The sequence below is a fragment of the Pelophylax lessonae genome (genome assembly GCF_965119305.1).
Source record: "Pelophylax lessonae genome assembly, chromosome: 5".
NCBI lineage: Eukaryota > Metazoa > Chordata > Amphibia > Anura > Ranidae > Pelophylax > Pelophylax lessonae.
In genome coordinates, this window is record NC_138772.1 from 197,658,822 (window position 1) to 197,680,870 (window position 22,049).

The 22,049-nt window shown below is 38.5% G+C and overlaps 1 protein-coding gene across 2 annotated transcripts in view; it reads left to right on the plus strand.

The window, feature by feature from the left end:
• The window catches only part of LOC309555504 (amphiphysin-like), a 324,425-nt gene extending 302,901 nt beyond the window's left edge, over positions 1-21,524 (plus strand). For both annotated transcript variants that reach the window (XM_082257544.1, XM_082257545.1), the window contains 7 exons: positions 2,619-2,675; positions 4,987-5,106; positions 10,093-10,152; positions 11,808-11,912; positions 12,561-12,794; positions 14,176-14,277; positions 19,673-21,524. In XM_082257544.1, the coding sequence (XP_082113670.1) occupies positions 2,619-2,675; positions 4,987-5,106; positions 10,093-10,152; positions 11,808-11,912; positions 12,561-12,794; positions 14,176-14,277; positions 19,673-19,780 (786 nt within the window). In that variant the 3' untranslated portion in view covers positions 19,781-21,524. The remainder of the gene's footprint in view (positions 1-2,618; positions 2,676-4,986; positions 5,107-10,092; positions 10,153-11,807; positions 11,913-12,560; positions 12,795-14,175; positions 14,278-19,672) is intronic.
• Positions 21,525-22,049: the final 525 nt, after the last annotated feature.

A 22,049-nucleotide genomic window follows, 5' to 3' on the forward strand; every position in this document is an offset into this window, starting at 1 on the left:
ATAGACAGCCGTCTGCCTCCTCCTGGGACTCTGCTTCCTGCCAAAAACACTCTGTCATGTGCTCCCATCAGGTTTATACCCCCATCCCAGGGTGCATTGCGGCGGGTCCCACCCACTGAGACAGATATAAGCCCTGGTGCGCTATTGGTCACGTTTCCTCCACTGTCCAACAAAAGCCCTCATTGGACACAGTGGGGCAACTCCCGAAGCTCAACAGACACACCTGGAAACACATGACAGCCTAGCTGAATGATCAGGCCCCCCTGATAAGCAGACAGGGCCATATAAATGATTTTTCCTAGCATCTACCTAGGAGGGTGCTACATATATATATATTGTATATACAGTCAGGTCCATAAATATTGGGACATCGACACAATTCTAATCTTTTTGGCTCTATACACCACCACATTGGATTTGAAATGAAACAAACAAGATGTGCTTTAACTGCAGACTTTCAGCTTTAATTTGAGGGTATTTACATCCAAATCAGGTGAACGGTGTAGGGATTAAAACAGTTTGTATATGTGCCTCCCACTTTTTAAGGGACCAAAAGTAATGGGACAGATTAACAATCATAAATCAAACTTTCACTTTTTAATACTTGGTTGCAAATCCTTTGCTGTCAATTACAGCCTGAAGTCTGCAATGCATTAACATCACCAGACGCTGGGTTTCATCCCTGGTGATGCTCTGCCAGGCCTCTACTGCAACTGTCTTCAGTTCCTGCTTGTTCTTGGGACATTTCCCCTTCAGTTTTGTCCTCAGCAAGTGAAATGCATGCTCAATCGGATTCAGGTCAGGTGATTGATCTGGCCATTGCATAACATTCCACTTCTTTCCCTTATAAAACTCTTTGGTTGCTTTCGCAGTATGCTTCGGGTCATTGTCCATTTGCACTGTGAAGCTCCGCCCAATGAGTTCTGAAGCATTTGGCTGAATATGAGCAGATAATATTGCCCGAAACACTTCAGAATTCATCCTGCTGCTTTTGTCAGCAGTCACATCATCAATAAATACAAGAGAATTAGTTCCATTGGCAGCCATACATGCCCACGCCATGACACTACCACCACCATGCTTCACTGATAAGGTGGTATGCTTTGGATCATTTATGAGCGGTTACTTTCCTTCTCCATACCCTTCTCTTCTCATCACTCTGGTACAAGTTAATCTTGGTCTCATCTGTCCATAGGATGTTGTTTCAGAACTGTGAAGGCTTTTTTAGATGTTGTTTGGCAAACTCTAATCTGGCCTTCCTGTTTTTGAGGCTTACCAATGGTTTGCATCTTGTGGTGAACCCTCTGCATTCACTCTGGTGAAGTCTTCTCTTGATTGTTGACTTTGACACACATACACCTACCTCCTGGAGAGTGTTCTTGATCTGGCCAACAGTTGTGAAGGGCGTTTTCTTCACCAGGGAAAGAATTCTTCGGTCATCCACCACAATGGTTTTCCGTGGTCTTCCAGGTCTTTTGGTGTTGCTGAGCTCACCGGTGCGTTCTTTCTTTTTAAGGATGTTCCAAACTTGATTTGGCCACACCTAATGTTTTTGCTATCTCTCTGATGGGTTTGTTTTGTTTTTTCAGCTTAATGATGGCTTGCTTCACTGATAGTGACAGCTCTTTGGATCTCATATTGAGAGTTGACAGCAACAGATTCCAAATGCAAATAGCACACTTGAAATTACCTTTGGACCTTTTATCTGTTCCTTGTAAATGGGATAATGAGGGAATAACACACACCTGGCCATGTGACAGCTGAGCAGCCAATTGTCCCATTACTTTTGGTCCCTTAAAAAGTGGGAGGCACATATACAAACTGTTGTAATTCCTACACCTTTCACCTGATTTGGATGTAAATACCCTCAAATTAAAGCTGGAAGTCTGCAGTTAAAGCACATCTTGTTTGTTTCATTTCAAATCCATTGTGGTGGTGTATAGTGCCAAAAAGATTAGAATTGTGTCGATGTCCCAATATTTATGGACCTGACTGTAAAACTAAACTCTACACAAGAAACTCTCTAGATCAACGTTGATACAGAATCACTCAGTTAAAGCCTTGTACACATTAGTAGTTTTTTTTTTTCTTCTACCCAGCAGGGCTGAACGAAAAAAAAACTGACAGCTCAAGAGGACCCGCTGTAGTAACATTCCAACATTAGTACAGCAATCTCCCTGCTGTTCTATTGTGTTCTGACAATGGCTGCAAACGCTGATCGGGAGCCGATTGGCAGACCTTTTTCGGTCATGCCCCTTTCGACAGAAGCTGGCCAAAGGGCCGTCTTCTGTCGGACTGACCTTTGCATGAAACTTAATATTAATAAATATTTACTATCTTACAGTAACATTAAACCTTCTTTTTTTTATTATAATAATAAACATGGTTTAATTCTCATTATAGATGGTGGTTTATTATTCTATCCAAATCTCTTCAACCTTAGAGGAACAAATATGATAAAAAGGCAGCATTAAATCCATACAGATTGTTTTTTTAAATCTGCTGTAAATTCTGCCACCTGAATTGCCTATTCATCTACTGCTATTATCAGATATATTGCAATTGTGTTACATTGAAGCACCTCGGTTTTGTATTACTCACATACTTTACATTTTTAGCCTGATGCTTCCACATCTGTCTTCGACGTACAGACTGAACCAACTGGTGAAGTGACGGTAAGCCTTTTGTTGTTATTTTTAAAATATTATTTAGAAAAACATATGGTGCTTTAACATGCAAAATTTACCCAGGTGCAATCCTTGAAAAAGTTACATAGTTACTTAGTTAGTCTGGTTGAAATAAGACACAAGTCTATCTAGTTCAACCAATAAAAGGTATTAGAGTATGAAGCAGGCAGTAAGTACACTCAACAGGACTTACAGCAGGAGGAATTTTCCAATGCAATGCCGATATATATATATATATATATAAAATATAAAAATAAACTTTACAAGTTAGCAATAGAGTTAATTTACAAACAGTATGCTAACCATATGAACAGGTAATACGAGTCTAGGATCCCATGAGTATAACCAGCATGCATAAAGGGCAGAGGCAGATGTGGGGACACACCAGGTAACAAAATAAAAACTATAAAATATAAGAGGCAGCCCCATATAGGGTACAATAAAGAGGGGGGAAGTTTGCTATATAGAAATTGTTTATAGAGCAGAGACCACCACCATTTTAGAAGCTGCATTTTAATACCATAGGAGGATCACTGATCTATCCAGATCAGTGTGCTCGGTTGTGCATAGGACTGGTAATTTTTCAAGATAGAAAAAGACAGGTATGATTGTCTTTAAAAACACTTGCGATGTTCAAAAATGTCATGTCCTCTGAAAAGGGGGAATTTGTATAATATAACATATAATTAGATGTTTAGGCCAACACAAAGGAAAGAGGGAAAAACAAGCAAGGGAAAGGGGGAAAAAAGGAGAGAAAAGAAGGGAAGAAAAAAGGGAGGAGAGGGGAAAGGAAGGGGATAGGTGGAAAGGGAATACAGAGGAGAAAAAGGAAGGGGGGAGGGGAAGAAAGGAGGAGGAGAAAAAGGGGGGGAGAGAGGAGGGGGTATGGGACAGGGTTGAACAGTGGGGGTAGGTAAGGATAGGTGAGGGGAATAGGTTGGGGTCTCACCTTAACCAGAAGGTACTACTGCTTTAAATAGAAATAGCAATATACTGGTTTGGTAACTCATCGCTTTCATAGACTAACCAAAAAATCATTCATCATATGACAGGGAACTTGTCACAAGTTGTTAGGAGATCCCCATAAAGATGATCTATACTCTGTTAACCTGAAAATTTACATGGTCTGTGGAACCAAAATAGAACACAGGGACAGTATTGCTAAGTATGTGTATACAAATCAAAACAGGGCTAGCAAAGCCCTACAAAAAACAAAAATGCAAGTGTTGAGTAGGGATTTATAAATACCTATAATTTGCTGGTGAACAAGCCTTAGTCCGGTAGCATGGTAAAAGCAGCTGGTGGTGGAGGCATCTAACACGTTATAAGGCTTCCTGGAAGCCTTATACGTGTGTCCCAATCAGGGCATCGGTGCCATAATGGCATCGGCATTACCCTCTCTGGCCGGACGGGACCATGCATGCTCTGTATCCCCACGCACATGCGCAGACAACCGCCGACGTATCGCTGCCCATAGAGCAAGGAAGAGAGCATAGAGCAGTCCCCAGGAACGGCGCCACCAGAGAAATGCCCTCTGGTGTTGCCTCCATATACCGCATGCTCACTGGAAGCCACCAAGGGAAGCATTGCCAGAAGAGCAGCCGCTACCCGGCCGCACATCAAACCCCACAGCCCACCTAACCGATTCGGTAGAGGGTACCCAGGCACAGCACAATGAATGTAAAAAAATTCAAAATAAAACAAAACAAATATCAGGGAGTATAAAAAAGGAAAAAAAAAACAGATGAAAAGAATATTGACAGTGGTTTTAGCCTCACCACCCCATTTCTAAAAGATAGAAAAAAAAAAATGACTCTTTATACCGTTTATAAAGTTTTAATTGCCCTTTTCAACTGTGACAGTTTTTACAGCACATTCTCTATTTTGTTGAGTTCATGTCCACAGATTGGTTTGTTTACACAGAAATAAGGAAAGGGTTCCTGTGCTCTGGGTAAAATTTTAAATTTTGTGAGGTATGGTTATAGTATGGTATGATATGGTTATGGTATGGTATAGTATATGTATTTTAGTTGCACTGATCCTAATACTTCTTTAATTACTTGTATTTTAACTTTATTGTGCATGACCTTGCTTACACAGAAAGATATAACAATAGATATGTATTATGTTTAATTAACTTGACTATTGTAGAAAACCTTTAAAAAGCAGTGAGTAATTTTAAGCTGGAATCACCAAGTACATTCAGGAATTGTTTACAGCATATACTGCAAATAAAAAGGTTATTTTATTAATAAAATCTAACTTAGTTAGTAAATATTTTGCATTGTGGCTAATCAAGGTGGAGTCTGATGTAGCTGCCCCCAGTGAAACCAGTGCTAAGGACACACAGCCTGCCCCTGACGTTCCTGATGAAAGCGCTAAAGTTGAGGAGCAAAATGAGCTAGCAGATAAGACAGTGGTGAGTTTGAAGAAACATCAGCTCATATGCTCCATCAGCTCATATACTCCATTCCATCACATGCCATTATGCTTATATCTCTTGACTGCATCTCCTTAGACAAATGTCCTTTGGGTGTTGAACAGTATTTCTTAGAATATATTTATCTTTGCATGAAACTGAATATTAATAAATATTTACTATCTTAAAGTAACATTAAACCTTTTTTTTATAATTATGATAATAAACATGGTTTACTTACCTGCTCTGTGCAATGGTTTTGCACAGAGCAGCACCCGATTCTCTTCTTCTGGAGTCCCCTGCCAGCACTCTAGGCGCCTCCCCTTCAGCACCTGCCCCTATGGAAAGCTGCTTGCTCCCAATTTGGTTGACATAATTCGGGTGACTCGGCCCCCGCCCCAACTCTCTTGTCACAGCATTGGATTGACAGCCGCTATCAATTTGCACATCGCCGAATAGGATTGGGCATTAATGTAAAAACCTTGAGGCTTTAGAAACAGTTGAAAGCTTATCTAAAGCAGAACAAGACTGTAATGCACCTAATCAATGCAGTGGGTGTGTCAGCAGAAGTCTAGCCGCTGGAGTACAAGCTTACTGTACTCCCAAATACAATGTAAAAAAAACAAACTGACCAAACTGGAATGGATGTGCTTCCATGCCCTTCAGTATTCAGTTTGAAATAGGAAAGCAGGGGGACTGTCAGGATCACAAGGTATTGCAGGAAAAGGCAGTGCAAAGAGAACAGAATACTTTTTAATACAAGTGCATGGTACAACAGACAAATATCGGGAATATGCAGTGTTGGGGTAACATACATTTTAACATGCCAAAAGGGACCAGAAAGGAGACATTTTTAGTTAGGATTTACAGTACATACATGTTAAGTACTAAAATAACAAGATCTGTATAATGCAGGCATAGCCAGCAGTTTAGGAGGCTAGAATCCTAATAAAGTAAAACAATACTATAGAAAAACCAGCAGTTATAGCTGTTACAGTTAAATAAGAATTTCAGGTATGTATATTTTTACATAGTTACAGTGCTTGGGCCAATGTTAACTATGTATATACCCTACCTGCGTGATCCCTCTGGATGCCGGAAATCTCTGAAGCAGACACTGCTATTACAGTGATCTCCACTAACTTTTGGAGCTGAGTAGCTGCCTTGTGAATGTAGGAAGTTGCCTGCCCAGCATGGGTGACATTCAAAGATTGCTTTGCATTTTCTCAATGAATGCAAAGTGTTCTCTGATCGGACGAAGTGGAGCGTTCTCTAACTGGACTAGGTGGAGCTTGATAAATGTAAAAAATATCCATGAATTTCTTTTTTAACATCTCACAGAAGCAAAAAATAAAGTGAACAATACCGTGGGAACAAAATCCTGAGGTATCTTTAAAAAGAACAACAAAAAGATAACCATTAATTTGAATAGCTTTATAAAGTTCCTTTTCAGTTCAAAACTTTACCCTTTGTTTTCACACCTTTAATGAAGACATTGTCATTAAACACTAAGACCTTCATGACTGAAATTTTTGAACATAGGAAGTCAAACATGATTATGCATTTTGGGGGCCCACATCGTCCCCATCATCAGGTCTACATGGCCTTAAACTGTATTTTAAAATCTGAATAATAAAAAGAACTTGGTAACATTCAGAAGCTGGAATGGGCTACTATGGAATTTAGCTTTATTTGTTTTCTTGTGAGAAACAATACCCTATACCAGCGATCTCCAAACTATGGCCTTCCAGCTGTTGCGGAACTGCACTTCCCATGAGGCATTGTAAAACCCAGACATTCACAGACATTACTTGGCTTGATGGGAATTGTAGTTCCTGATCAACTGGATGGCCATAGTTTGGAGACCCCTGCCCTATACTGTTAACCCTTAATAGCACAATTTGGTTTTAAAGTGTATGTATCATGTAAGGTTTAGGCTAAAGGCAGAAGAGCAAAGTCCACATTCCTAAAAAGGAAACTTTATTTACACACTAAAACAAAAAAAAAAAAAAATCAGCAGCTACAGAAACTGTAGCTGCCGAATTTTATTAAACAGACACTCACCAGTCAAGTCAGTTTCTTCTCTGGTGTTTGGTCCTTGGCACCGGCATGTTAATTGTAGGCAGCCAGTTGTGATTCCTTGTGGCTTCACAGCCATCTACCCACTGTGCATGCATGAGCCACACTGTGTTTTGTGAATGGTCCCCCAGCCCTCTGGGACCAGTGATTTGTCCCAGAATGGGGGGTCAACTGAACTTCCACTCAGATTGCCTAGGCAGAGCAGCAAAAAACAGGCAGTCTATTCCATTGCAAGAACAGAAGACATACAGGCAACCAACTGCAAACATATATCTATAAGGAATAAAACAAATTCTGTTCTACTGATCCTTACATAGTCCATAATTTGAACAGTGTTGCTTTCTCCAGATATCGTTCCTTTTCCTCTAGGAGCAGCTGCATATAGTGGCAGGCTCCTATAGGATTTTTTCTGCCAGAAAGCTCCAATCAGAAAAGCAAAGTTGAGCTTAAAATATGCCTCTAATCAACCTAATGTACATTGACACATAGGATAACATTGAGCTGCTTCTACAGGCAAAACTCCTGTTGAAGGAGCGATTTTTAAGCCAGTGTGCATGGATCCTAATAGTTGTTACTAGAACAAGGGTAAAGCATCGTACATAGATCCAATTATCGGACACATTTTCTTCCGTTTCTTGTTGCATGCTATTCTCATATCGAAAGAGAAGAGGTAACTTTCAAACGAAAATTCTCATATGACAGAATTCAACTTCAGAAGTGATGTAATGTGTTGAATGGTTTTGCATGTATTCTTTCATTTTCGAGCATGTGTAGTCTTGCTCTTACGATTTTTTTCAGACAAAACAACTATTTTAACGAAAATCGGACGTTGTGTTCATGTACGATAAAAATTTTATAGCCTGCACATTCAGTTTTTGATGTTCGAAAATTCGTAATTGGCTATCGAAAGCACTATACTAACGATCCGAAAATCGGCAGTTCGTTCGTCGGACAAAATTTTACTTCTGATTTTCTTATTGTGTGTACAGGCCTTTAATCTACACATTGGAGGCATCTGTTCCGGTGATACCTGTTCAAAAAGATTTCCCCTCAAATAGAGATTTCCATCTACTTTCTGTTTCAGCTTTAGGATAGGAAGTTCAGGGAAATCTCTCCAACAAGACAAATACAGTCAAAAACTAACTAGCAAAGATTTTAAACCTTTACTAAAGAGGGTTTTGGCTATGCATTTTCATTTCTTGAAAGCATGCAATTTGAAATGAAAATGTGAAACAATTCATACTTTATGAACATTCATGAAACAATAGTGGAAAGCAACTCACTCAGACTTCAAAAAGAACAAAAAGGCCCTGACAAATACTGTATATAATCCAAACATGTGAACTGTGGTTTAACTAATTAAACTAGTATACTTTTTAATTTACAGCAAAAGGTTGTATTCAGAATGTAAGTGAGTAAATCAAGTCATCCATATTGCCCAAAGTAAAATATTAGTTTCAGGTAGGAAATAGCATGTTCCTAAAGCCCTACTGCACCTTCAGTTTAAATCAGCCAAATACATTCCAGATGCATCAAATCGATTTCTTTCAAAAGCAGCCACAGCTTATGAAAAAACTTTTACCCTGCCAGCAGGCTGTAGGGGAACAGTGTTTTTTTCTGCAGAGGTCCAGATCTCTGCAAAGAGATCACTGCTTCCCCATGGAGAGCAAGGGTCCCCATCTACAGCATGCTACCAGGAGACATGTTTTTCTACCTAGGCTGTGGCTGTTTTTTAACCACTTGACCCCTGAGGGTTTTACCCCCTCCACGGCCAGGGCATTTTTTTCTATTTAGCACTATGCCACTTTAACTAGCAAATTAAACTTATGTTATTTTTTTCACACAATTAGGGCTTTCTTTTGGTGGTATCTGATCACCACTTTTTTAAAAAAATGTATTATATAAACAAAAAAAAAATACCAAACCTTTTGAATAAAAAACAATATTTTCTACTTTCTGATACAAAACATTAAATGAATAAAGTAATAAAATAAAATGTCTTCATATATTTAGGCAAAAATTTATTCTATGTCTTTGGTAAAGACCAAACTGTGTTTTTGGAGACACTATACATCAACATACTGATCCATTCAGACCCTATACTAGTAATGGCAGTGATCAGCAACTTATAGTGTGACTGTGATAGTGTGGTGGGCAATCTGGCACTATCAGACGCTGGCTGGGAAGGTCACTAATTGACTAACTGACACTGATGTCGCTAGTTACACTAATACAGTGATCAGTGAGAATACTGTAAATTGTGCTAATGACACTGGCTGGGAAGGGGTTAAAAACAAGGGGCAACCAAATGGATAACTGTGTGCCAAACAAGTGTAATGTGTGCTGCTTTTACTAACAGATCTAGCTGCTTTTTCTCCCTAAATTTAGAGTTGATTTCAGGGAGAAAAACCAGACAGATCGCTGTCTGTGTACAGATTTCCATGTTTTTGTCAATACAGAACTCTGTGCTGTGATTGGTCACAGCCAATCAGCAGGTTTCAGGCAAAATCATTGGCAGAACTCTGCTGACAAACTTGTGCTGTGTCCAATCACAGCACGGGTCAGCATGGGGCGCACGCAAATGCGCTGAAAAACAAGGAAGTACACACGCGATGTACGGGTACATCGCAGTGCCTGCCTGTTCCTCCTGCTCGCAGTATATCTAATGTTAGTGGGTGGCAAATGATTAAAGAAAACAACCTGTAAGATTTTAAACATCTTTTGTTTTGAGGCTCTGGATTGAATTTAGCTAATTTAAACTGAAAGTTAAATTAGGTTTCAAACATCATCAATAAATATATCATCAATAAATCCATCCTTCATCTTATAATCATTTTCATACAAGCCTAACATCCTATAAAATGGTATTATCTGACATGGTTATTACACTGTATCCTGCCTGTAAAGGAAAATATTGAACCTGAAGAAACCAAGACAGCTAAAGAAGCTGAGACAGAGGGCAGCAAGGTAGGTGACTGCCCTGTTTATTGAGAATCCAGATGGATTCATTTTCTCTTATATTTAGTTGAAATATGTTTTTTTTTTCACTATTTTTAATACTTTTAATTTTATTTATCTGTGCAGATTGATCTGTTATACAAATGAATACTTCTAGATGTCATGTCCAAATATATGTAAGAATGTATTTACAAGAAAAAAAAATGATTTTTAAACATCATTTAAGGTAGAAATAACTGTTAGTAGAGTATTATTTCTATTTGTATTGGACTCAATAGCTATAAGTCCCGAATCCTGATTTGAATCTTTCGGTAAATGGTATAGTGAAGGAAATGTAATGGCTGCTATATCTTTTTCTAGTTGCAAATTAGCTTTATTTGTGTTATATTGTGTGATATCATTGTGAGTTCTTAAAGGTGAAGCAATTTAGGTTAGGGGCACAACATAATATCAGATTAGGTAGTAGAACTGCAAATACCCTTTTTATATACATCACCTTGTCATGGGAAAAGCTGTTGTGGTGGAAAAAGATGGCTTCTGTTCTCAAAGAGGTGATTTTAAGGAAAACCTTAAGGTGAACCTGTGCTTTGCTCACACATACACTCAGCTTCCTCTCCCTCCCCTGCCACTCCTTTTAGCTGATGTAAGCAAAGTAAAAACTCATGTAAGCCACAAGTCACCAAAGTCTTAGCTTACATTGGGATAAGGGCCCCCAGTAAAACAGCACTTATTGACCAAGGAGTGTCACATGTGGCGAGTCACACACTCCTCCATACCCAAAGTACTGGGCATTTCCTACGGCTCTTGGCATTGAATAGCATGGCAAAGGGTTGAAGAGGGGGTAGGTAGATAGGGTACGATTAATGCAAATCTGTTATTTTACCCTGAATAAACTTAAGTTTAATTTGAAGTTGATCCTACTGAAAAAGAGGAAAGTTACAGGTAGGAGGCTGAATGTACCAGCATTAAGGCAAAGATGATCAGTGTATGTGGAAACTTATGCAATGATATTTAATTTAATTAATTAAGCTGGGAAAACAGCTTAACAAGAAGAATCTGCAATCTGATAGGGTAAGAAGTCTCAGTGTAATTAAACAGATTCACCTGATATGAAAAATATATCTTAGGTTTGGAAGAGCAGGAAAGTAAATGCTTGAATCTCTGTATATATAGCTTTTGCTTACTGGGAGCTCTGGAGTAACACTCACCTGCATTCTCTTTTTACCTTTTCCTTACAATGCAAGACCCTTTTTTGCCTTAAAACCTTTTTAAAACTAACACATGTAGAGGTTGTTGGTACTTGTTCGCTTAAATTCAGAGCTAAACACAAGATTTATTAAAGTGAACTTTATTATAAGAGAGATAGGGGACCGTCATCCATGACCTACTTCTGAAAATGCTATTTCACTAGCTTTCTTATGTTTGCCCTTTAAAATTAGTGCCTTGAGCCACTGACCCAGAAAAAGTGTGCAGATCAAAAAAGTTAGAAAAAAGCCGTTCTTATGTGCATTCTACTTCACAATCATTCATTTATTCAAAGTCTTATGACACTTTATATTTAAAGCACTATTAACAAATTTAGGATAAGTGGGAAGAATGATTTTGAAAAAAATTCTTGAAGATTGTAGAGTTATACACTAAATACATAAATGTCCATCTTTTAGATAGAACCAGAATGTCAAGAAGTAACTGAGGAACCTGTCCAGAATACGGAAGAAGAAGCAAAAGAAGTAGAATTGGATGGTGCTAAAGATGCTGAAGCTACTCAGGTATAACATGTTCGTAAAACTATATCCATTTTATTCATTGAATTATACATTTTTTTGTTTCAATACATTTTTGGGAAAAAAATGTTCAATACCAAAAACAAAATGGTTTGTATAAATGTTTTTTTTTGTTTCTTTGTTCAATCAACACAACCTGGAATGTACAGGTTGAACATGATGATGAACAATAATTCAGAAAATATAACAACCAAGTACCATTAGCTACAGAATACATGTAATATTTATACTAAATGATAAAGAACAATTTATCATTAGCAGTAATTATCAATGGGGATAGGTCTTGTGAAATAAAAAAGTAAATCTTAATGTTAGGATACACTAAGGTCAAAAATGTGCTATGTATAAAGGAACAGCATTGGCAAATTGCAGTGCCTACAGTATTGTGATATTTAGTATGCTAAGAAACTGTATCATAGAGTACTGACTTTACAAAAAATAAATATATACATTCCTTATTTTTGCCTTTGTTCTTTGTACTTGCCTAGCATTGTCGAGGTAGGGTGTACGCAGGTACTCTATATTCCTGTAAAGGTCCTAATATTTTTTACCTTTCTAAGACTACAAATATAAGAGTGGCCTTTTGTTAATAACAGTATAATGTGTTTGTGTTTGTTTTGCAACCTATACCAGGAGATTACTTGCATACCGTCAGTTGTAATAGAACCAGCATCTAACCATGAAGATGAAGGCGAATATGAAAATTTGGAGAATACCCATGTCAAAAATGCTGTAGGAGATAAAGATGAAATTGATGCCATCCCTGATACATCTGCTGTGCAAGCTCAGAGCACGGATGGAACTGATCAACTTGCTTCATCGGGGAGCAGCACATCCCAAGATTTTCCAATCGAGTTCCTATTTAAGGTGTTGTGATGTTATGCTTAATATTTTTAATTAGGCATACTTTATTATAAATTCTAGGATCTCATTTTTAAAGTTCTTCTTTCTGCAAAGTACAATATTATCTAAAGCAGAGCTCCACCCAAAAGGGGAAGTTCCACCTTAAGGACTTGTTCTCCGCTCCTGTTAAACAATTGGCACTTTTGAGGAGCATGGGAGGGAGCGGGTACCCAATTTTGACAGGTACCTGCTTCCCACTTCCGTTTCGAGTGCCGCGGCATTCAGCAACGGAAATTTTCTTTCCTTCTTCCCTTCTGCAGTCTTCTGGGACACTGACAGGTCCCAGAAGACTGCATCGACCACTCACGATGCGCAGCGTGACTCGCACATGCACAGTGAGCACCCGGCTGTGAAGCCGCAAGCTGTCACAGCCAGGTGCCAATAGTGAAGATGCCGGCCCTGGGGACTGAAAACAGTGGGTGAGACCAACTGGGATGAGCTCACCGCTGGATCCTTGGACAAGTGAGTGTCTGCTTTGTAAAAGTCAGCAGCTACAGTTTTTGTAGCTGCTGACTTTTATTTTCACTACTGGTGACTGGAACTCCTCTTTAAAAGATTTCATAAAGCCAAAAGGTAGATGAAAACTTGCTTTTCTGTATTTGTGATATTACAAATTTTCCCAAGACATATTAACTTGAAATGACCAATTTAGATATTAGGTTCTCCCCCAAAATGTAGGTTAGAGCGGAGTCATTACATTTAAAGTGGTTCTAAACTCTAAAAGTTTTTTTACCTTATTGCATTTTCTGCATTAAGGTAAAAAAACCTTCAACTGTATGTTCTCCCTCCCCTCCCTATCACTTACCTGACTCCTCTATTGATCCAGCGCTGTGCTCAGCTGCAGACCTTCTCTCCCCTCGCCATGCCTTGGCTCTTGCTGCTCACAGTCAAATCCTGTGGGGAGGGAGGAGGGGGTGGGGCCACGCCACTCTGTGTGTGTCTATGGGTGCACACAGCCTGGTTCAGGGGCACGCCCTCACTTGTGCCCCCATAGCAAGCCACTTGCTATGGGGGGACACACAGAATAGGAGGAGCAGACAGCCCCGGTGGGGGACTCCAGAAGAGGTGGTAATGGACTCTGTGCAATACCCTTGCAAAGATCAGATAAGTATAAACCTATTTTAATAATAATAAAAAAACCTTTACAACCACTTTAAGGCCTCTAGGGAAAAGTTTTCCCCATACTTCAATTATATACAGCAATGTCATTATGCTCTGCTCAGTTTAAATTGTATTTCTATAGAGGATCCAGCAAGGAAGGGGGATAACAACAGATATCAAACATAAACTTGTAAATGTTTGAAGGACGTCTCACCAGTTGTTCATTGAATCTACTCACATGCAGGTTGAATTACTACATGATTTTGAAGCAGCAAACGAGGATGAACTAAACCTTAAGAGAGGAGACATTGTTCTAGTAATTGATTCTGCTACAGCAGCTGATATGGTAATATAAACATATATAATACAGTTGTAATAAATGGTTGAAATTTCTGTTGAAATGTTTGGCAAGGATATGAAAGAAACTATATGAATATTGGGGGGTATTTACTAAAACCGGAGCAAAATCTGGTGCAACTGCAAAGAAACCAATCAGCTTCCAGGTTTTATTGGCAAAACGTAATTTCTCTGGGGCCCATCAGCACCACACTTAGGTTTTCAAGGTAAAATAAGTAATTAGAAAAAAGCTGGTGGAGGGGAGGCGGCTCAAGAAGGAAATGTGCCAGAAAATCTCTTATTCTTTACCTTAATAAAACTAGTTGTTAACAGCAGTATTGACAGAATATAACTTCTCTTGTAAAACAAGATCAACAATAAATACACCAGGACCAGATTTCTTACACCTGAGTTTCATTAAAGAACTTAGCCAGGTAATAACCAGACTGGTATTCCTAAGTTAGCTTACTGACAGGAATGGTACCATCTGATTGCCGAAAAGCCAACATGGTACTAATATTTAAAAAAGGGCAGAGCTATATTCCTATATTCCTGGAAATTACAGGCCAGTCAGTCTAACATCGGTAGTATATAAACTATTGGAGGGGATGATAAAGGACTATAGCCAAGAATTTGCTGTTGACAACCATATCATTAGTAGTAATCAGCATGGACTCGTGAAAGATTGTTCTTGCCAAACCAATCTGTTCTCATTCTATGAGAAAGTGAGCTGCCATCTAGATAACAGAAGGCCTGTGGATGTGGTGTATCTGGATTTTGCTAAAGCATTCAATTCAAATCCCCACAAATGCTTAAATTACAAATTGAGGTCTGTTGGCATGGACCTTAGGGTGTTTACCTGGATAGAAAACTGGTTACAGGGGCACATCCAAAGGGTAGGGATAAATAGCATGTACTTATGGTGGTCTGCAGTGGAAAGAGGGGTACCCCAAGCCTCTGTCACCCGACCAGTTCTGTTTAAATAATTCATTATTGATACAGAGGTTGGTATAAATAGCTCAATTCCAGTGTTTGCACATGTTACAAAGCTAAACAGGGCAATAACTTCACAGCAGGATAAGGAAACTTTACAAGAAGGCCTATATACATACATATAAAAATAACAGAGGTGCGCAACTACATGGCAAATGCGGTTTAATGAGTCTCATCCAGTTCTGGTCACCGATCTTCAGGAAGGATATGCTAGAACTGGAGAATCCAGAAAAGGGGACTGGAAGACCTCAGTTATAAGGAATGACTACAAACATTAACCTATTCTCGCTGAAGAAGAGAAACTTGAGAGGAGATATGATAGCGATATACAAATACCTTAGCAATGATTCTAGTGTAGGGAAAAACTATTCAGTTTCAGGGAGCTTAAGGAGACATGGAGCCACTTAATTAAATTGGAGGAGAAGTGCTTTAACCTTAAACTGTGTAGAGGGTTCTTTACTGTCAGAGGAGGAAGTATGTAAAACTCCCTTTCACAATCAGTGGTGTCAGCGGGAAGTATCGATAGTTTCAAATAACACCTAGATGGGCATCTCAGAAAATGCATTGTACAGGGATATGGGAAATGGTTATGACATAACCACACACACACACATTGATCTGGTTGGATTGGTGTCTTTACATAACCGTACCAACTGTGTAACTATGTAACAATATAGATTTCAAGTAGAAGTATAAATCTGTAACACTATATTAACTATGTGAAAATGAGTCAGTAAATTTGCATATAACATTATAACATTTTTAGTGAGGGTACAAAAGCTGCTTACAGTTATTAAAATAAAACTAGGGAATGTTCATATGTACTTTTAACAATTGCACAAAAACAGACAGACACCCCCACCACTCAGAGGACTTCTACACAATCTCAATATACAATGCGGACAGTAGGAGCCAATAATGCATCTCCAACTGGAACGCTCAGCTGATGCATCCCTCCTGAGATAGGGGAATCTAGCATATAACTGTAGTGCATTACCAAAAGGTGTATTAAAAAAATGAACAGAAGAGCCAAATTCATACTCCTAAAGGAAGAAAAATGCAAGCATTGTATCGCACCACAAAAATAGCGTTATAAAACATAAAACACTAATAGCGGTGCTCCGTCAATAGTTTCTGCAATTAACTGGCATCCATGTGTTAACCACACCAGTTAGTATAAACCACCATGTGAGTGTATACAAAAAAATCTCTTGTAAACAATGTGTCCTTGTGTTGCTTTTATGTTGTTCCATGCACCAATCACTGGACTGTCACCATGCGAGTTCCACTCCCTTAAGAGTTTACACTCACCAGAAATACTTAATTGTCATGCATTTGTTTATAGTGCTCTTCCACACTCTTAGGGGATAGTATCGCTGATGCTGGGACCGCTTCAGGAGTCACTGATCTCCACCTATCACCAGAACCACCGGATGTACCATCCTGTTGAGAGTGTTGAAGATCATATGATCAATGTATATATATTTGGTTTTAATAAACTGGCGCTGAGTAAAGTGTCACAGACATTAAGGAACACATCTTTTTTTAAATTGTATTGCACCAATGACAAGTTCAGTGCTGGCAACTGCAGTTAAAAATACGCTACTGTTTAGCAGACATGTGGGTTCCCATTAATTTGTAATGGCACCCCCAAGCATTGGAATGGTGCATTTTCCTGTGCATGGAATGCATGGTGCCAAAGCACCATTTGGTTTCTTTGCAGCTCCAGTTTTAGAAATGGGCCAGAGATCTTTTCCCTGTTTTTCCCACAGGTACAGTGGTCCATTCAAACCTGGCCACAGGGAACTGCATAGGTGTGAATCGAGTATAACATTCACAAAAACCTGCTAATTATATATCTTAAATGTCATCTCGATCTAAAGTTTAGGTGCAGTTGAGCTTTTCTGAAAAGATATCTAGCTCAATTCAATCACTCTGGCTGGTCATTAATTTACAAGTCTCAGCTCATTACCTGCCGTAGAAAAAAAAAAGTTTTTCTAATCCTAATGCTTACTTTACTTTCTAAAGCTAATCCTTATTTTGAAATGAGCCAATGGTTGTTAGGATAGGTGCCACAACACATACAACTCATTTGTCAGACTTAAGTGGGGTACACACTAGTAGAAAATCTGCCGAAAATTCCCGTCCGAGGTAAAATCGTACGATTTTCGGCTAGTGTGTACACAACTTTCAGCAGCCCATGCCGACATTTTCAACGAAAAAAAATGGAGGGACAAACACCAAAATCGTCCGTCCCCAGAAGACCAAATTTTGTTTAATGTGTATGCAGTACGTCTGCAAAAAATCGCATACGAAAGACCGCGCATGATCTTAAGTTCCTGATGACCCGGAAGTCTAGGAACAAATGTCCCAAAAAAAAAAAAAAAATCAGACGAGAAATTTTGTGAACATTTATGCACTGTCAACTAAAAATGGTAATGAACGCTGAGCAAGAAAAAGAAAAATCGGAGGATATGTTGTCCGATTTCCATCAAGTGTATATGGGCCATTAGCGTTTGTAAACCCAACATCTCATATTATGCATATGTGCCTGCTGTACCATGTACTTTTATGAAAAAGTATCCTGTTCTCTTTGTTTTGCTTCCTTTCTGTAAAAATCCCTGGTATATATGTTTTTAAATCTATACACAAATATTTTGCCGTTCATTTCTACTTAAAAACTGAATAGGTTGTTTCACAAGGTGAGGGTTTACAATCTCACAGTGATTCTATGAAATATATAAACACAGCATTTTGTAATATAGTGTTAGCAAAATAACCATGCCCCTTTTAAATCTGCAGCCTGTTAAAATGTTCTAATTTTCTAAAATAGACTAGAATTCGAACTTGTAATTTTCTGCTTACTCAGTTAGTTCACTGTTTTGTTTTAATTAAACACTGATTGTGTGACTATAATTAGAAGGCCTTTTAGGAAGCAGAAAGCAGCTTTTGCAAGCAGCAAGTGAGGGTTATACATCTGCGAGTTTTAATATAAAAAGTATCAATGCCATTTTCTTCAGTGAATTTTTTTTAAATCCTTGAAATGTATATAACTGACCAGGCGAAGATTTTTTTTTTGTTTTCAGCAGAAAATAGGTTACATGGGTGTTTATTTACTAAAGCTGGAGAGTGCAAAATCAAGCTCACTTCTACAAAGAAACCAGTCCGCTTCTAACCTCAGTTTGTTTAATTGAGCTTTGGCAATAAAACCTGGAAGCTGATTGGTTTCTTTATAGAACTGAGTTTTTGTAAATAAACCCCACAGTAAAGTAAACCTGTGGGCCAGGCTTTGCACGTAAGTGTGGACTTCTAATGCTGCAGGCACTATGGAAAAATGAATCTTCAAGATTCATTGTAAAAGCACTAAGTTCATTAATGTTCTCTCAGCTGGTTACACATTAAAGTAAACCCGTGGCCAGGCTGTTTAAAAGTAGAAAAAGAGTTTTGAAACAAGCCCTAACAGACCTTTATAGCTGCAGGCATTGTGAAAAAATTAAGCTTCAAGATTCATAGCAAAAGCACTAATGTCATTAAAGTGATAGTACAGTCTGTTTTATAAACAAAAAAAGAAAATAACAAACATGTTATACTTACCTGCTCTGTGCAGTTGGTTTTGCACAGAGTGGCCTGGATCCTCCTCTTCTCGGGTCCCTCTTTTGTGCTCCTGGCCCCTCCCTCCTGTTAAGTGCCCCTACAGCAAGCAGCTTGCTATGGGGGCACCCAAGCCAAGTCACATCTCCCTGTGTCCATTCAGACATGGAGCCTCAACCCGACCCCCTCCTCTGTCTCTCTTGATTGGCTGATTGACTTTTATTAACAGCAGCAGGAACCAATCGCGCCATGCTGCTGTCTTTGCCAATGAAGAGGGGAGTCCCGGGCAGCTGAGACACTCCTGCATCATCACTGGATAAAGATGGGTCAGATAAGTATTAGGGGGGCTCAGGGGGGCTGCTGCTCATAGAAGGTTTTTTTTATCTTAATGCATTAAGATTAAAGAACCTTCTGCCTTTACAATTGTTTAATCTTGTTTTGTCAGCAGCTCAGCACACCCTGCTTCCTCTCCCAGCAGTGACTCACCAGTCATCTAGCCTTCTATTTTCTAATGAACACACAAGGTGGGTGCTCTGGGAGGAGGGAAACAGAAACAGCACAGAGAGCTAAATTGAAGACGTTGGTGCTTCTCTTGTGTATTTGAAGGTGAATTGCTAAAAAGTGTCTGCAGCTACATATAATATTGGGGGCTTGTTTTAAAGCTTTGCTGCTTGTTAAGAAAAATAAGAATGTCCATATCCTGGTCAAAGATTCATTGATGCAAGATGCTTAAAATGTTATTGGAATTTAATGTTGTCATAAGGGCTTCTGTAGCAGGAAAAATAGTTTATTTTTATAAAGAGAGCTTCTTTCTTTTGCAGGAGGCTGGTTGGCTTATTGGCATTAAAGAATCAGACTGGCAGCAGTACAGAGTTTGTGATCCATATAAGGGACTATTCCCAGAGAACTTTACTCGGAAACTAGAATAACTTATGCAAAGACACGTGGATACTGATGGACATTTCATTTTTTGGGCTCCTGAAACAACAGGCACACTTGGGGCTATATTGTTAACTGTTAAAGACTGATGCCTGTCCTAAAGCTTGGCAAATCATATGAAAAACAAAACAAGCATGAAAGCAAGAAGTAAGCTATATTGTACTGAATTGTAAATGGAGCAGAATCCATGTTGTTCACTTGTATGCAATCACTGGTTTGTTTGTGCTTTGTCAAAACAGTGATTTGGTGGACTTATACTATAAAGATTCTTCTTAAAGCATCTGAACCATTTGCTTAAAATATATCAAAATCATTTGGAATTTCAGATTTATTTCACATATAAAATGAAAAACAGAGGAAAATAACCAAGATTCCAAAGCAGAAACACCTGAGGATTTTCTTTATTGTAGTTATGCTGCTACTGTCCTACTTACTATAATACATTTCATATCACTGAGCCATATGTCCAACAGACAAAGTGATATCATTCTTGTCTAACGGTAATTCCTACTGAAATGTAAGGGGAGACATACTCCTTCAACCTCTGGTTTACAAGTCCTAATGAAATTACATGATTTTTTTTCAGCATTGCATATTAAGGTTTAATGGGTTGGCCCAAAATTGGTTTTGCACATAGAACATGAAAAAGTGTTGAATTGATGGCAAATATCTGATAGGACCTTACTGGTTGCAGGCAATGTAAGTTTCTTGGGAAGAGTCTTGATCCTTTATCCGATCCTTTCGCTGTGCCCTCACCACACATATACCCTGATTCATCAAGCTGTAAAAGCATTTAAGACTGTCTAAAAAGCACAAAAGGAATGCTAAAATTGCCTCTTGGTGAATACAGTGAACAATGTCATCTTAGCACACCATAGTAAGTGCTTATAATTGGTCATGGTGGTATGGTGCTCAGTGACTTATTTTAGGACAAAAACATTTCATTATCATTTATGACACCTGCTCGCCCTAAGGTTTACTTTATTCCTTTGGTGGAATGATGGTCCACAACACATATTCACAAATACAACACTTGTCATGAATTTTGCATATTAGAAGTAAAGCATTCACTTTAACACATTACATACATAGAGGTACAGTATATTGTGACTCGTTAAGTGGGACTAAACCCTAATCTTTTGAAACATAAACAATGTAATTCCTGTGCACTAAGTCTCTATTGTACTGAATTGCTGCACTGCAGAAGATTTTACTAGTAACTGTATAGTAAACTGAGCAGACTGATCAATACCCACAGAATTTTATGTCTTAAACTGAGAAACTGCTGCAAATTTTTCAGTGTTCTTTACAAACCTATCTAATGCAGTTATGTATCATGTATGTTGTCCTTTATTGTAGATTCTTGAGTCTCTAGTATCATTGAAAAGTGGTTTGCTTCTTTTTCTCTTTTGATTGGCATTGTGATGTTCAACTAGTTTGTTGCTTGAAAGCACAACTAGTTTCCTTTGCCAAAATATTCAAAAATACGTCTTCGTAAATAATGTGAACTTTTCATTATCGTACTGAAAGTGAAAACAACATAAATACACAACTGGCGGTCCTTTTAGTTCACAAAATGTTACCATTATTTATCCTGGCGAAGAGAAAATATATTTTACCTGCACATATTGATTTCAAATAAATGGTGTATTCTGTATAAAATTCCATCATATCTATTCTGTTTTTCAATGTTGTGTCATCCCTAATAAACTTTTTGTTGAATCATGAATATAATTTGTATCACAGTCCATTATATTTGGTATTGATCAAAGTTTCCATCTGGATTACCCAGTAACACAGAAAGCAAAGTGCAGATCACAATAAACTATAGTGATTATTATGACCATAAAAGTAACTCACTGCAAAGAATTTGTTTGGGTTAAGTGCTGTGAGGATCAAAGATTAGCTTAGCTGGAAGCAAAACTAGCAAAGACACACACAAGGGAGACCACTCAGGTGTGTAGGGTCCAATAATCAGAGGTCGGGTGCATGTCAGACCCGCAATTCCGGCAGCTATGAACTCTTGAAGTTATAAGACTGCACTCCGACTTGAAAAATATAGCAGTTTATTGGTAAATCCACAAATCCATAGTAGACAAGAAACACATTTCATTAATCAGCATCATTATGTGTAATTAACACTGATGGCCTTCAGCCGTTGTATACTATTTATGCAGCTACTCCACATGCATGTTCAAAGTTATGATTAAGAGAATCTGATTTTGTGAAACGCGTCAACTATTTTTTGTCTCCTGTCTC